At 40.5% G+C, this 16,414-nt stretch overlaps 1 protein-coding gene across 9 annotated transcripts in view; it reads left to right on the plus strand.

The window, feature by feature from the left end:
- Nucleotides 1-16,414, plus strand: part of SPTAN1 (spectrin alpha, non-erythrocytic 1) — an 86,761-nt gene that overhangs the window by 51,839 nt on the left and 18,508 nt on the right. For 5 of the 9 annotated variants that reach the window (XM_043498641.1, XM_043498637.1, XM_038375095.2 and 2 more), the window contains 17 exons: nucleotides 434-537; nucleotides 703-865; nucleotides 1,424-1,438; nucleotides 3,314-3,445; nucleotides 3,828-3,965; nucleotides 4,374-4,478; nucleotides 4,679-4,887; nucleotides 6,084-6,204; nucleotides 6,720-6,841; nucleotides 7,734-7,866; nucleotides 8,756-8,854; nucleotides 9,963-10,122; nucleotides 10,341-10,417; nucleotides 10,585-10,794; nucleotides 11,933-12,229; nucleotides 12,777-12,889; nucleotides 13,889-13,906. In XM_043498641.1, the coding sequence (XP_043354576.1) occupies nucleotides 434-537; nucleotides 703-865; nucleotides 1,424-1,438; nucleotides 3,314-3,445; nucleotides 3,828-3,965; nucleotides 4,374-4,478; nucleotides 4,679-4,887; nucleotides 6,084-6,204; nucleotides 6,720-6,841; nucleotides 7,734-7,866; nucleotides 8,756-8,854; nucleotides 9,963-10,122; nucleotides 10,341-10,417; nucleotides 10,585-10,794; nucleotides 11,933-12,229; nucleotides 12,777-12,889; nucleotides 13,889-13,906 (2,216 nt within the window). The remainder of the gene's footprint in view (nucleotides 1-433; nucleotides 538-702; nucleotides 866-1,423; nucleotides 1,439-3,313; nucleotides 3,446-3,827; nucleotides 3,966-4,373; nucleotides 4,479-4,678; nucleotides 4,888-6,083; nucleotides 6,205-6,719; nucleotides 6,842-7,733; nucleotides 7,867-8,755; nucleotides 8,855-9,962; nucleotides 10,123-10,340; nucleotides 10,418-10,584; nucleotides 10,795-11,932; nucleotides 12,230-12,776; nucleotides 12,890-13,888; nucleotides 13,907-16,414) is intronic. The other 4 variants (XM_043498638.1, XM_038375096.2, XM_043498640.1 and 1 more) reach the window with 1 other exon arrangement.

The following is a 16,414-nucleotide window of genomic DNA, read 5'->3' on the forward strand; positions in this document are numbered from 1 at the left end:
TGATGCAATAAAATAGGTATTTACCTAACTAGGGTAGCATGAATCACCAGTACAGCATATTTCTTGTGAAAAGACTAAGTGATTTAATGGTTTGTATTGAAAGTCCTTACACTGAAAAAATCAGTGTTTCTCCACTTCCTCTAAATCCTGGAGGAGCCCTTTCTGATCCTGAGAGAAGTGTCTCTGTAGTTCTGGCACAGAGGCCAAAAGAATTTTCTTCTCAATGTCTGATCTGCAGGATCTCCCACTTGCTCTTAAATTGAGTTCTGCTCATCCTGACATAGGGCTGATTTCCTTAGACTCCTATTAACAAGATACCAGCCTTTTTTCAAAAGGATGCCCTACTCTAGTTCTGACACAACTCTTCACAGTGGCTTTTTGTTTCTTTGTGGTACCTGAATTCACCCAACTTGTGTCCTTTTGTTTTGAACAGGAAGAAAAAATTGCTGCCTTGCAATCGTTTGCTGACCAGCTGATTTCTGCTGACCACTATGCTAAAGGGGTCGTTTCTAACAGACGCAATGAAGTTCTGGACAGGTTGGTGTACTAATTTCATTGTTAGATCAGCTGTGGATACCTTCCTGAAAAGAAGGAAATTGTTTAGAGACAATTTATCGCTGTTATGATGGTACATGGTCTCCTACTTCATGCCCGTTCTTATAGGTACTGGTGAGTATGAACCATATTTCTGATTATGTACAGGTGGCGTCGTTTGAAAGCTCAGATGATTGAAAAGAGGTCTAAACTGGGAGAATCTCAGACCCTCCAGCAGTTCAGCCGTGATGTTGATGAAATAGAGGCTTGGATCAGTGAAAAACTCCAAACTGCAAGTGATGAATCCTATAAGGATCCCACAAACATCCAGGTGAATAATTATTTGACCAAGAAAGTCAAATGGAGTGAAAGTTTAATTCCATGTGGCATATCCTGTTGCTGATGACAGGATGTGCACAGGAAAAATTCCAATTCCGTGTTAAAGGGATAATAAATTGTTTGAAATTAATCTTCTAAAGGAGAGAAAATGTAAATAAAGCAATCTTTTCATTATGGAGACATGCAATATGCATAGAGAAAGGACCAAAATAGAAGGCAGTAATTATTTTTTAATAAATATAATAAAATATGTAATAACCACATAAATATGTTGCCAGAATTCACATAAATCCCTAGGCAGTTATGCTCCAGTGTAAATTTGGTAAGACATCTTATCCTCTCTTCTCCCTAACGACTAAATGATAAAATAAGAATTTACCTTTTATAAATGTCTCTTGTGTCCCACCCCGACTTACTGTCCTAAGATGCAGATCTTTATATATTTTTCATTATTAAAGAAAAACTTTGTAAGTGATTTCCTCTGTTTTAATACTGGTTTGTGGATCAGTATGACTGCACTGAACTCTTCTTTTCTTGATCTGTTTTGTAGCTTTCCAAATTGCTGGTAAGTTTTGTAGTTTGGTTGGACTTGCCATGGTAGGTGTTTGTTTCTCGGTATAGATTATACGTGAGCACAAAGTCTGATTGTGTTCAGTCTGTTGCTCCATCCATTAAATTCATCCAGTTTCTTTTCCATTTTCTAATATTCATTGACCTCAAACAGATGTTACCATAAGCCTCAGTGTTTTTGGGTGTTGCTTTTTTGTTTAGTTAATGCCTCTTAAACACCATTTATTTATGTATTTGTTTTGCAGCTGTGTTCTGCATGATCAGTTTAATTTGTGGTGTGGTATTAGTACTTTAAGGGATGGTTGGTTCATAAGGAAACAGAAATATGGATTGTCATTCTCCTTTTTCAAATATTTGGCTACTGGACATGTCTTGTCCTCATTCCTGGTGAACCTAGAGCTGTGGTGATTAACCCGTGGCCATGAGATGTCAATTCCACTAACTTATGTCTGGAGTCAAAATTTCTGAAGGAAGGGTATCACTGAAAGTGGAGACCCACAGTTTGCAGCGATAGCAGTGTGGAAGAAGTAGAGGAAAGATTGCAGAACTGAGAGTACATGTAGAAGGCTGATAGGAGTGGTAAGAATCCAAGGAGGAGAAGAATCAGAAAGAGGACAGAGCAAAGCGAAGAGTGGAGGAGTGACTAGGGTAAGGAAGGAGGGGCACAAGTGAAGGAAGCAGTTGGTGTCTTTCTGGCCCTGGAGGCTGCGCTATCTATGTATTGGCTACTCAAACAAAAATGTCGTCTGCCATTTCCCTAGAGTGTGAATTTGTTTTGGTGGTAATAGATTGACATTTTGTCCTATGAGAAGCTTTTTTCATTCTCCAGCATAATGAATTTATATGCCAAGAAATGGGTGGATTTTAGCTGGTGTACAGTATAATCACAGCCTTCAGCAATAGCAGTTTCCAGAATAAGCAGGCCATGCAGAATTTTTCATAACAGTACTGTAGCATTTTTCTTGTTTTATTTTTACTTTAACAGTCACCCTCCCTTCCATTCTCCCTCAGGACAATGTATTTTTCCCATGTGTCCAGTGTTACTAGCATGTGGAGTTGATACTTGTAAATACTGTTTTGTCGTTCTCGTCCCATTGTTTATGCTTATGGTGGGTGTATGCATGTATATGAAAGAAAACTTCTTATTCACTCCCTTCCTGTGGCTCCTGTTGTTCTCATGGTGCCTTCAATTTTCAGTGAAGACAAATTTCAACGAACAGCTAAGCGTTGTTTCTTATATTTTGAGTTGCTAACTATGTTTAACTCATTGTTTTACCACATAATTTAGTCATATGGTGACTCCATATCTTCTAATATGAAAGGTGTGCAGAAAAGGTGCAGGTTGGGGTGGGGACTTTTTCCTCCTGACCCATGGATTTGGATGGGAAAAGTCATAATCCTCTAGACCTGATTAGTGTGGAGCAGCCACCATGTTCAGGGTACATACATACACAATCAGTGTTTTTTAGTGGTGCCATGTAAACCAGAAATCCATATTTGGAGAATAGCAAAACTTAACATTAGAAATGTGTTGCAGCCCCCTTTAAAATGCAGGAGATATATGCTGATATAGGAATATTAGTGTAAATGTTCAATCACAGGTAGACATGCTGGTTCAAAAACAGCCTAATGCTCACTTAGTAAGACTGAGAGAACAAGTGGTGAATGTGATGTAAATGCCTAGAGAGAGATTTGGATTTTCATGATTTTACATAAGGCATTTAGTCTAATCTGGGGAAATACTTCACACAAACTCCCTTCTTTCTAACCCTGTCTATGCAGAACATTCTTGCAGTCTCTTCTCAACCCATGAGAATAATTTAGGAGCCCCATGTCCAGTCCTTAACAGCCTTGTTTTTGCTGCATTCAGAGCAAACACCAGAAACACCAAGCCTTTGAAGCTGAACTTCATGCCAATGCAGACCGGATCCGTGGAGTCATTGACATGGGGAATTCTCTCATTGATCGGGGAGCGTGTGCCGGCAGTGAGGATGCAGTGAAGGTAGGTGCAGCACATTTAGGATAGTTAATGACACATAGCCTTCAACTGATTCTATAGTTTCATTTTGTTAGAATGAAGAAAAACGCTTTCTTTTGTAGAAGCTTTTTTTTTTTTTAATTCCTTGTTTAACTATGCAGTATGGAGCATGAGAATTGTTTTGTCCCATTTTTGCTTGGGAATGAGTAATATTTTCTGATTCTTCTGTCAGAATGTGAAAGTGAAATGGAGAGGCATACGATGAAGAATTTTCCTAGATTGCATGAATAACTGCATAATCTATAGTTGTAGAAGCAGCAACCAAATGTGTACAGTGTGTTCATTTGCTACATTTGTTAGGGATTTTGTTTTGCTCTGAGCATTAATCTTCTCCTTTTTGTAACAGGCACGTTTAGCTGCTCTGGCTGACCAGTGGCAGTTCCTGGTGCAGAAATCAGCAGAGAAGAGTCAGAAGCTGAAGGAAGCCAACAAACAGCAGAATTTCAATACTGGAATCAAGGATTTTGACTTTTGGCTGTCAGAGGTACCTGACCACCCTGGATTTGGGATTATTCACTCTGAAGGGACTGCAGTTTCTTGGATACTGGCTCCCTTTGCTGATATGTGATATGCTCCAAAAAATCGCAGTTGCTGACATGAAAAAGTTAAAACTCCCGCTGCAAAAATGATTCTTTAGTACAAAATTCTTAAGAGAATAAAAAACAAGTGTTTGGAAGTTTCTATGCTTGTGTCATTGCCTACACTGATGTTGGCAGGAAACATGCTTGCATAAAATCTCCCGTATCTGAGACAAGCAGGGAGACAAAGTTCACAAACTTAACTTGCATTGGGGACAGTTGGAGGAGACAACCAGTCGCCTGCACAACTAAGAGCATTACACTCGCAGTTCTTAGTTAAACTGCAATATGTAATTGTATTCTTCCTTTTCCAGGTGGAGGCTCTGCTTGCATCTGAAGACTATGGAAAAGACCTGGCATCTGTAAATAACCTGCTGAAGAAACACCAACTCCTGGAAGCTGACATATCTGCCCATGAGGTAAGCACCTCCTCTGCTAACAGAAGAAGAGAAATTATAGTAATCAGAGAATTCCATAGCAACATGCTGTAAAGTTTAAACCTGTAGAAATACCATTTTTTTCTGTGTGCACATCACGAATATGAAGAGAAGATCCTGTGCTGAGGCTACACGCTCAAAAATTGAGATTTTCTTCATACGCTCCTTGCTTATGATTCCAGGATCGCCTGAAGGACCTGAATGGTCAGGCTGACAGCTTGATGACCAGCAGCGCTTTTGACACCTCCCAGGTAAAGGACAAGCGAGACACTATTAATGGGCGCTTCCAGCGGATCAAGAGCATGGCAGCTGCCCGCCGTGCGAATCTGAATGAGTCCCACCGCTTGCATCAGTTCTTCCGGGATATGGACGATGAGGAGTCCTGGATCAAGTATGTACTTCAGAAGTTCTAGATGTAGCATTGTCTGAGGCCATGTCCATATTATAGCCATGCTATCAACAACCATATTTCAATGCAGTTGTTTAACAATATTCATAGCACAATTTACCATATCAGAGAGGAAAAAGATGATTTCCCCAAGAACCATGTTAATCTAACTATGCCATAGACTACCTACCCGCTCGTCAGGTATATGCCGTCTTGTCTAATCTATAGTATAGTTTTATATAATGCAGCTACAAACACACACACGCATCCTTGCCCACAGTGCTCGGGGAAGCATGCAGAAGTGGCTTCAACTCTAGTGAGAGCATGGTCTTAATATCTACAGACATCTATGGTCAGGCTTCAGGAAGCATGTTCAGTGCTAGGAAAAAATTGAGGTTTGACTATAATCTTGTGTTAAAAATCCTATGAATCCTGTGTATCTTTTAAACTCTGCCTCTGTCAATTTGAAATTTCTTTCAAAAAGGCACTTATGAGCCTGCTGAAAGCAGTTTTTAGTTTTACTATTTTGGCCTGTGATAGCAGTTAAGGAAAAATGCTTTCCAGAGATGTCCGTATTGATCCTGATATTATTGATATGACTGGTGTATAATCAAGGAAATAAGAACTGTACTGGTTTCCACTCCATCAATATGTGTAGATTAGCCAAATAGAAATGATCAGAATTGGAGAATTATACTTATTTTCAAGCTTCAAAGGGAGGGAAAGAGTGGATATTTCTGTAGTATACATGTATAGAGGGAGCGCCTTGTCCCTCTTTGAAACTGTTCTGGTCAAAGTGATGAGAGCTGAATCCTTTTGACTAACATTTATAAGTCAGGTGCATGGCTTACTGCTTCAAAGGTGCTCATAGTGCTGGGTTGTAGGGAACATCCTTATTATTTATATTGATTTCTTTGCCTTGGATTCTCTGTATTATAAAGTAGCTGAAAGGCCATCAAATGCTAAAAGCAGAGGACCCCATTAAAATCCTTTTATTTACCGCTTTAAATATATGTAATAATTTGCTGTAAACTCCAGTCCTGGAATGCGAAACATACAAAAGGAGGTAATGTTCATTCCTGTTAGAGCTGTTAAGTGTCAAGTTTTCAGTGGCAGCTGTTATATCTATCTGGTTTGACCTTTTAAAGGAACAAACTTTACTCATCCCCCTCCTCCTCCTCTTCCTCTCTGGGACTCAGGGAGAAGAAGCTGCTGGTTAGCTCAGAGGACTATGGCAGAGACCTAACTGGAGTGCAGAACCTAAGAAAGAAACACAAACGTCTGGAAGCAGAATTGGCTGCTCATGAACCTGCCATCCAGGTTAAAAAAAAAAAAAAAAAAAAAAGTCAGATGAAGAGCTGTTCCATGACAGGTACTGCTGTGTTGTTTCCAATGCAAACCGTGTCGGTTACAGGGAAACATTTGGATGAGGAAAATAATCAGTCATGATCGAAAGTGTAGTACTCTGTATAGTCAAGTTACAGATTTTTAACATTTATATAATCTGGATCACAAATCAATTACAAACATCAAAAGGAAATCAGACTTCCATAGGCTCCTGAAGAAGGGTGTGACTAAGCAAAGATATGGAATTTTTTAAATTAAAGTGGCAGGAAGTTCCTTCCTCTTCAAACAATAACACTTCTCACCTTGATTCTAAATCCACAAAAAACACATGAACTGGAGGAAAGAAGAAAAAGGGTATGTTTATGAAAGAAAATGACCCAAAACTGAGGAGTTGTAAGGAGTGCAGATAAATGGTGAGGAGAAAGCAGCATTGCTGCTGAAAATTGAAAACACTGAGAATACAGATATGTACTTTGTCTGCTTCACAGGGTGTGTTAGACACTGGTAAAAAACTGTCAGATGATAACACGATTGGAAAGGAGGAGATACAGCAGAGACTAGCTCAGTTTGTAGACCACTGGAAGGAGTTAAAGCAGTTGGCAGCAGCTCGGTGAGTGAGAATGATTTTTCTACACCAGGAACTATGAATGAAACATATAGGGACGAGTAGCAGCCAAATCTTGCAATCTTTGATTCAGGTCATTAGCAATATCAATGCAATATATGTTAAGAGTGAATTCTGCTGAGGCCATGCCTCGGGACAGGTGAAAAGGGGTTCATTTCTAAATGCTGATGAGTACTAACTTCAGTTTTGTGTTTTCCTTTAGTAGAACACAATCTAAACTTTGGGGGCATTTATTCCTTGTTCATCTGGAGGCTAGAGGCTTGACATTATTGTTCCCACCATGCTGTGCTCTCCTGAATAGAGACCATGCCAGGGGGAATACATAATTTCTGGAAATGTAAGGACTGTGAAATGGCCTGGTGAATTACATAGTAGATTTAGGGTAGATCTAGAGCTGGCAGTGTCACAGAGAGGTCATTTTCAGCTTCTGGAGGAAAGAGCTTAGTGTAAAATTATCACATTTTAGGGTTGATGGTAGTGAGCAGGTCGTCCTTTCACCTGTCTTGACCTCCACTACACCTACATTTAGCATAAAGACAGGTTTCAGAGTAGCAGCCGTGTTAGTCTGTATTCGCAAAAAGAAAAGGAGTACTTGTGGCACCTTAGAGACTAACAAATTTAGTTGAGCATAAGCTTTCGTGAGCTACAGCTCACTTCATCGGATGCATTTGGTGGAAAATATTCCACCAAATGCATCCGATGAAGTGAGCTGTAGCTCACGAAAACTTATGCTCAGATAAATTTGTTAGTCTCTAAGGTGCCACAAGTACTCCTTTTCTTTTTACATTTAGTAGTTATTCTGCTTCCACATCATAATTGAATGTACAGAATGCAACCTGTGATTTCCTTCCACCACTTCCTCTCATTCCTCTTACAGTGGCCAACGTCTAGAGGAGTCTCTGGAGTATCAGCAGTTTGTAGCAAATGTGGAAGAGGAGGAAGCCTGGATCAATGAGAAAATGACACTGGTAGCCAGTGAGGATTATGGAGACACACTTGCTGCTATCCAAGTAAGCAAAAGCTGTACTGTTCTGGTTCTCTCCTTACCAGCTATTTATAACATGTAATGGTTAGAATTTAAAATATCCTTTTGTTATTTTTCAAGTCAGACATTTTGATCATTTTAAAGAAGTATATTATAAAATATTGATGATCCTTATATAAAAATGATTCAAAAGATTTTTCTCTGGTATTTAGAAGGGTCTTGTGGGTTTGGGCCTTTGGGAGGCAGCTCTAATTAAAGCAGACTGCTTTTATTTGTGCTGGAGGACTGGACTGATGCAAAGCAACCCCAGAATTGTGTAAAAATGGTTTAAATATGTTTTTAATCCCACTTCTGAGTTGCAAAGAAGAAGAGTCTCAAAAGCAGCAAGAAGCAACAGAATCTTTCTAATCCATCTTTTTTTGGTAATGCCCCCCCCCCTTCCATCACGGTGTTAAGGCTCTGGTCCTGCAAACACTTACATGCACACATGCGTAACTTAAATACAGTCCATGTGCTTACAATTAAGCATGTGTGTGTTTGCAGGATCAGGATCTAAATGCTTTCCAGGTAAATTAGATCTGTGTGGTGAGGTCTCTAGTGGACTTCATAGAGAAGACCTTATCTCTCCTTGGATAAAGGTGAAAGAAAACTAACTTAACATTATATTTAAGGACTATATCCAGGACTATACCCAACCATTATTCCTCCCTCACACACCCCAAAAAATAGCCAGAATGTGTATTAGCTAAAACTAACTAATAATTGTAATGGTGAGTATTGAACTGATTGATGTGTTGCAGGTATACTGCAATCCATGTTTTGTTCTGCTTTATTTTCATCCTTGTTTTATAAGCAGTCATCTTGAGAAGTAAAATTGTGTAGGAAAGTGACTTGTGAACATGCTTTCCCTGCAGGGCTTGCTGAAAAAGCATGAAGCATTTGAAACTGACTTCACTGTCCACAAGGACAGGGTGAATGATGTTTGTGCTAATGGAGAGGACCTCATTAAGAAGGTGAGTGTAAACTGGTAAGAAAAATGCCTTGAACCTTCTTTAAAGTGTCAGCAAGTCAGAATGGATTCACTGTTCTCTTAACACTGAGCTGCATGTTTAAAAAATGAAAACTAAACACCATCTACACATCATGCTCTCTATAGCCACAACAACAGGGTATTTGGCATATAATTGATTTTAAATACTTTAGAGACAGCAGCATGGTGGACTGTTAACAGAAGCTCCTTAGTTTTAATTTTGGCTCTGTTGCTGATTTGTTGGATGTCTTGGGCAAGTCACTTAACTTCTCTTTCCCAGAGACAGCCATCCCAATTGATTCTTATGTATGGGTCTGTGGTAGACCAGACCAAGAATTCCTGTCTTTTATGCTTAGAGCCTCTGATGCACCCATTTGTGTACCATGATACCTTATCCCATTATCTTTAACACTTCTCATCTTGTCAGTAACAAGTAACATTTGTGAAACACAAATTGAACTGGAATTTTCTCCCAAAGACCTAAAACAGCTGTTATCCATCCCATGCTTTTGTTTTCTATCTGTATATTCACTTCCCAAAAGCCTTAATAGTCTAGCAATAAAGAAAAAAAAAAAACAGAGGAGTAAATTGTTTGCATTCCTGATTTCTCTCACATTTGGGGCACATATTAAGGTAGAATGAGGCCATCTTCTTCACCAAATAGAGAATCCCTAAATGTGAATCGAGGTGGTTTGTTCCCATGTTGTTAGAGCTAGTGGGCTACCTTGTGAGTTAATGTGCAGGATTAATTGTATTAGTCATGAGCTAATGTTTCTTATTTGATATATATCTCAAATGATATATATAGATTGTCAAAGCAACCTAAGGGAAGGTAGGCACCAAACTCAGAATGGGATTTGAGCAGCTAACTACCTTCAGTTCCTTTGAGAACACTAGTCTTAATTGCTTCTGTTGTCCTCAGCTTTGGTATCCATTTTAAGAATTCTCATAAGTATCCCAAAGAGTCCTTCAGATGCCTACATGTTTTAAGTGTATTTCTTCCTAATTTGGTGAACAGGACTAGATTTCCTCCAGTGGTGTGTAGATGATTAAATCACATGGGAACTAAACTGTTTTCTCCTATTCCACAGAACAATCATCATGAGGAGAACATAACTGCAAAGATAAAAGGCCTGAGGGGCAAAGTGTCAGATCTGGAGAAGGCGGCAGCTCAAAGGAAGGCCAAACTAGATGAGAACTCCGCCTTCCTCCAGTTCAACTGGAAAGCCGACGTAGTAGAGTCTTGGATAGGTATGTGCTGCATTGAAATATATGTGCACTGACAAAGCAGGTGACTGAAAACACTATAGCCCTTCTTGAATGGAGAATGGTTTCTGATTAACCTTGTTTTACTAAGCGGATGTGAGTGGTAGTCTGAGCCATTGATTTGCTGAGCAGTGATATCCCTTCCCCAAATTTAGGAAGAAGGAATGTGGGTGTTTATATTTAGTCTCTACTTCGTTATCCAGGTGAGAAGGAAAACAGTCTGAAGACGGATGACTATGGACGGGATCTCTCCTCTGTGCAAACACTCCTCACCAAACAGGTCAGTACAAGGTGCTTTGAGCCAGAGAAGCAATGGAGCTTTAATGCTTATCAGGCAGATGAATATTGGAGTGCCTGCCATTTATTTTTGCATTTACCTAAAACGACATCTACATTATCAATAAATATAGTTAATCCACATTAGTCTCTTCCTTTTTAATGCTGCAGGAAACTTTTGATGCTGGTCTCCAGGCTTTCCAGCAGGAAGGAATTGCAAACATCACTGCACTGAAAGATCAGTTGCTGGCAGCTAAACACATCCAGTCAAAGGCCATTGAGGTCCGGCATGCTGCTTTGATGAAACGCTGGAATCAGCTGCTGGCTAATTCTGCTGCTAGGAAGAAGAAACTGCTGGAGGCCCAGGAGCACTTCAGAAAGGTGAGAACACAGACCTTGGAATGCTATAAATCTTGACAGTCGTGCAAAGCATTGATTTAAAATCTTGATATGCAAGCTGTGTAAAAACACAATTAGTCATCATACACCAAACACTTTCTCGTGAGTAGCCTTCATGGAAAAGGTATTGACAGTGGAGTTTTAAAGAACTAGTCTTCTACGTCGTGTGCAACTTGTATATCATAATTGTAGTTATTTAACTAAAATACAATTTGTTGAGGACAGATTTTCTGCTATGTTTTATTTTTGAGAAAACACTTAAATAGGGATGCAGTATTGTTAAGTGGTCACTGCAAGGGGCCTGGGAGTCTAGAGTTCTGGGTTCCAGTCCAAACTCCGCTACTGGCTATGTGTTCTTGAACAAATTACTTCCTCCTTTATGTTGTTAATAGGTGCTACTGTAAAGTAAATTATTAACGGCTCTGATCAGGATCAGGGCCTAGTATTAGGTACTGTACAAACACAAAGTATGACACAGTCCCTGCCCTGAAGACCTTACAGTCCAAATATACAAGACAGACTACACACACAAACACAATTCCCAAATGCAAAACTTTGATTAAAATTTTGTTTCCTAGTTCCCCCGACCTCTCCCAACTGTCCTTTTACAGCTTGTCTAGCCAACATGCTCTACCGTTGCTGTCCCCAAAGTGCCCCTCCCTTCAACATTTCCACCACTAAAAAATAGCCCTTTTCTCTAGACAGAAGTGAGCAGGGACCTGCTGACTTGCAATTGTGTTTGGGGTTTTTTAAAGGAAGTTCTCTAAGATGGCTCCCAAGCCTCGAAATGTATTGCTTTTTCCCCAGCTGCCATTACAGCTGCCTCCTTGGAGGCCAGAAACAGCTTCCTGGAAAGGTCTGGCCTTGCCCCTAAGAGCTGTGGGTAAGGATGAGATGCGCCCCTTAGGCTGTGTCTTAGGGGAGATGTCATGGGGACGAATAGTACTATCCCCATTTTACAGATAGTGCTTATGGTTAGTTCTCTGCCTTGCAAGAAAGGAGCGACAGGTGCAAATTAGTATTGTTTATAGCATGTTCTTACTACCAGATCCTCCTGCTTGAATACGTTCTATTAGCGTTATTGCCTAAGTGAACACCTAGATTGTCTTCTCTCTCTGAGGTTGAGGATCTGTTCCTGACTTTTGCAAAGAAGGCATCTGCCTTTAACAGTTGGTTTGAGAATGCAGAGGAGGACTTGACTGACCCTGTGCGGTGTAACTCACTGGAGGAGATCAAGGCACTGCGAGAGGCTCATGATGCTTTCCGCTCCTCACTAAGTTCCGCCCAGGCTGACTTCAACCAGCTAGCTGAGCTGGATCGCCAGATCAAGAGTTTCCGTGTAGCCTCCAACCCGTATACTTGGTTCACTATGGAGGCTCTTGAAGAGACCTGGAGGAACCTGCAGAAGATCATCAAGGTAAATCGGAACAAGTCTCTTCCCATTGCCACTCTGCCTCTGAATTCTTCCTTGAACACTGTCTATCCAGATAATCAGTGCTCTTATTTAGCAATAAAACATTACAAATTGAAACACCTTCATCTGGTAGCACAGAAATGTTTCTGAAAGGAATTTTGTGGGACTAGCGCCTCCCAAAATCCTCCATTCTCCATATATTTGGGTTGCTACTTCATGACCCTCCCCCTCCCATTCCATTCTTCCTGAAAGACCCCAAAAACAAATAATGATCTCCCACTTGTAGCTATGATACTCTGTTTCTTATGACCTGTCATGTTACAGTATTATGATTGCAAGGCTCACTTCAGTGCTGATTCTCAAGATTTCTGTAGGAATATTGATGATCATAGTTATAAACTAGTGGAGCAGTCAGGCAAGAGACCTACAGGCCCTCAGTCTTGGGCTGAGCTCCAGTTCTCACTGCTGCACTGGCTTGGTTTCTGTATTTCAGTGCATGATAAAGGTGCCATGTTCTTTCTCGGTGTAATATGACTTCCCTGTTTCTCAGGAACGTGAGTTAGAGCTGCAGAAGGAGCAGCGAAGACAGGAGGAAAATGACAAATTGCGCCAGGAGTTTGCTCAGCATGCTAATGCTTTCCACCAGTGGATTCAGGAGACCAGGTACAGTCTGTCTTAACAGAGGAGCTGTCCTTGGGGAATTTCCCAAAGAGAATCATTTGTGTCCCATTGAGAAGGGATTGTTTAATTATTCTTCACATTATGCATCTTATCCATACTTCCTTTTGTGATCATTTGGGTTTCAGGTGTCTGCTGCTGAGAGGCAGAATTGCTGAGTGCAAGATCACCTTCTGAGTTCGGGAGTTGGGGCTGGAGCTGTCAGCTAATGGGGTCTCTGATTCCAGACTATTTTAAAAAATGTGTCTGCTCCTGAATTCACTTTCCCAGGGTAATTCTATATACAGACAAGCCCTAATGGTTATCTGGTAGCTCCAGAGCTGGACTCGTAGTGCAAGGAGAATACTAAATACTGAGAACAGAACTGAAGAAAATGCCAATACTGTCTTGTTACCTACTCTGTATTATGATAGAAATTAGAAAGGGGAAAATTCTGTTATCCTGAGTCTAACCATAAGATTATTCCCTAAGGTATATTTTCTAGTGTTTTGTATAGTCCAGGTTTAAATGTTCCAGGGAGGGGGTATCCACTACTTCTCTAAAAAGACTACTCCACAGTCTTTAAGATCACTTTGCAAACTACTATCCAATGTACTAGTAATACCCATGATTAGGGAGAAGCAGCAAGGGTCAACAGCCTCTCTAGAAATGAAAAATAATTTCCATGTTTCAGAATTGCAAGGAGATCAATACGATATTTTTACAGCACAACTGTGTCTGACTTATGCATACTCTCATACACCACCATCAAATATAGTCAATTCTAGTAAGTGTGGGCTCTGGTACAGAAGAGGTGAATTAAGCTGAGGGTGTTTTTCATGTAATCCTTTGATAGTAAATCTTTCTGCATTTATAGAAAATCATTACCTAGATGGTTTTGCAAAAAGTCTGAAGTATAAATATGGTTTTAATTTGTTAACATATGTTCTCCCCCTCCCCCCCCCCCGTCCTGCTGCCTGATACTTGGACCCTCCTACTCTACAGAACGTATCTGCTAGATGGGTTAGTATTGAATTTTATTTCCCAAAAACTTGGTGTGGTCCTCTCCTGTCTTGTTTGCTTTCTCCTGTCATTGCTTTGCTTGTGAAAGTTGTATTAAAGGTCATTCTATTTGGGCAATGCAAGCCATGCCTGGGATGTGCATGAGATACTTACCTATTTCCACCTTTTCCCTCCCCCTGCAAGAATGCCTCACACAGTGAGAAACAGGTAACAGGACATTGATATGGATAAATATAAACATATAGGAAGGAATACCATTTTTCCTGGTTCAGAATAGAAAATAAAGAGTTAATGGACACTGTGTGACCAGTTATATTAAGAAAGTTATCACTGGTCAGCTTGTAAGGATGTGCAAGGTGTGATGCTCTTTATTGGGTGTGTTTCCACATCTCATCTGATTAATCTGTAGCCTTTTGTCCTCACTAGCCAGCACTCTCAATTTCCCAACAGTCAGAAGCACGCTTGGTAAAATAAGAACATATTCCGATAATGCTCTCAGAACATTTAAAACTGAAGGGCTTTGACTGGGTATTGCTATAATCAATCTTGTAAAAAGAGTAAAATAAAGGAATGGAATAGCCCAGGCTTGCACTTCATGGGTATTCAGCAGAATGTCCTGTTCGTAGACTCTTATTAAAGGTTGTCACTAATTAGCATCACTACCGTTTTTTTAAAAAATCATATTCCTTAATCACAGATCCATGTGTAATTCAGTTGTGGCTATCTAGTTGTCCTTTTTGATTCTGTTGCATAACTGTGCTCCAGAAGTTAAGCTTTAACTTTTTTTTTTAAATAAAAAGTCTGTAGGCTTTAGGATTGCAAAGAAAACCTAAACCAATGCACTGACCTCTGCTTGAATCTCCTGAAAACCTGAAGTGTAAAATACTCATTCATCTCAGTGGCATTTTAATTGAAGCTTAATGTCAATATAACTATTTCGTTGCTTGTGCCTTTTCTACTAAAATGAGGTTGACAAATCTCTCATTACTGGGCACAGTGGCAGTTCGTGGGATAGCTAGTTGCTGAGGTATGAAATAGGGAATTCAACTCCATATTTAGTTACTTTTGCATTTGCCCAAAAGAGGGAAGGAAGGAGATATATCCCCTCCCCACCATCAAAAATCTTAACTGTCTTCTGGTTGCAAACCCCAAATTGACTCCAGTGACTTCCTGGATGCCAAAACAGCTTGTTGTCCCTGTCTCAGCTGCCAAAACCTCCAGCTTTTCCATGCAGTTACACACTTTTAGTATTTTTTAAAAAATCTACAGTACAATGAACACTTTAAAATTTGGGTGCAGTGTAAAATGTATTTAATATTAAAATAATTAAGGAATCCTATACAAAGGAGAGGGGGTCACAGCTTGAGAGGTTGCCCCGGCCTATATAGAATACTTAGAATAGAGGGATTTTGTTCATGTTTTGTGGGTTTATCTCTGCTAACTTTTTATTTGCTCTGTAGTGACAAGAATCTCTGGTCTCACAGTATCTCTCCTCAGATAAGGGAGAGAACACCTTAGCTTTTGCAGTTGTAGCTTAGTGGAACCCAATAGATTTTGCTGGTACGAGTGCTGGATTCTTTGCTGTTTTTAAAAAGTAGTGTTGTAGATGAGTTCTGGTGTCCCAGAAAATACTAATAGAAAGCGGAGACGTTCACTAAATAAAGTGGGTTAGTGCTCACAATTGCCATGCTCCAACTCTATTGTCTAACTGATTATTAGAAGTGCAGAGAGAAGTTAATCTTTAGCAAAACTCTGAGAGGATTAAAACTGCAGTTAATTAGAATGGGCATTGTCTGTGTTCGTTCATTCTCCACTAGAGGGCATATAACCATGTATAGTAGATTCTGCTTATTAGCAAACCTTCAGTTGCCAGCAAAAACCTGCCATTATCCAGGAGTTGCTAATAAGCAGAGGCATGTTTTCAAGGTTTTAGCCAGGGAAAGAAGAGTAGGGACTGCAGCCCAAATGCCAGGGCTTTCAGATTCTGCAGGGATGCTCGGGGTCCACAAAGCTGCACTGTATCTCTTCCTGCATTCTGGGGTTGGGGCTCAGTCCCCAGTGCTTCCTTTCCAGAGTGCAGCCCCCTTGCACAGCACAGCTCAAGGAGCACAGGGAGAAACTACCATGCAGTTCCAGTATCCAGGCTGTAGCTTTCTTTCCTGTTACAGCACTGCCCACAGCCTCCTCTCCCAGCCTGCAACCACTTGCCTCCTGAGCGGTCCCTGTGCACAAGCAGATTGTGGGGCCAGAGTCCCTGAAGGATGTGCTGAGGAATAGCTCTAGGCAGGTTTGTGGGGATGCAGTCAAGGAAGGAATGTCATAGCACTTACTTCCTAGGCTGTAGCCCTGCAAACCTGCCCATAGCTAGCGCTCAGCATGTCCCACTACTCCCTTCTCTGGCTGCAGCCTCACAGTCCTGTCTGTAGGTGGGGCCTTTCTTCCAAAAAATGTTGTTAAGCAGTATGCCAGTGGCAAAATCTGAATCCCATTAACATTGAACTCAATGGG

This window comes from Dermochelys coriacea, chromosome 16 (assembly GCF_009764565.3).
Source record: "Dermochelys coriacea isolate rDerCor1 chromosome 16, rDerCor1.pri.v4, whole genome shotgun sequence".
Classification (NCBI taxonomy): domain Eukaryota; kingdom Metazoa; phylum Chordata; order Testudines; family Dermochelyidae; genus Dermochelys; species Dermochelys coriacea.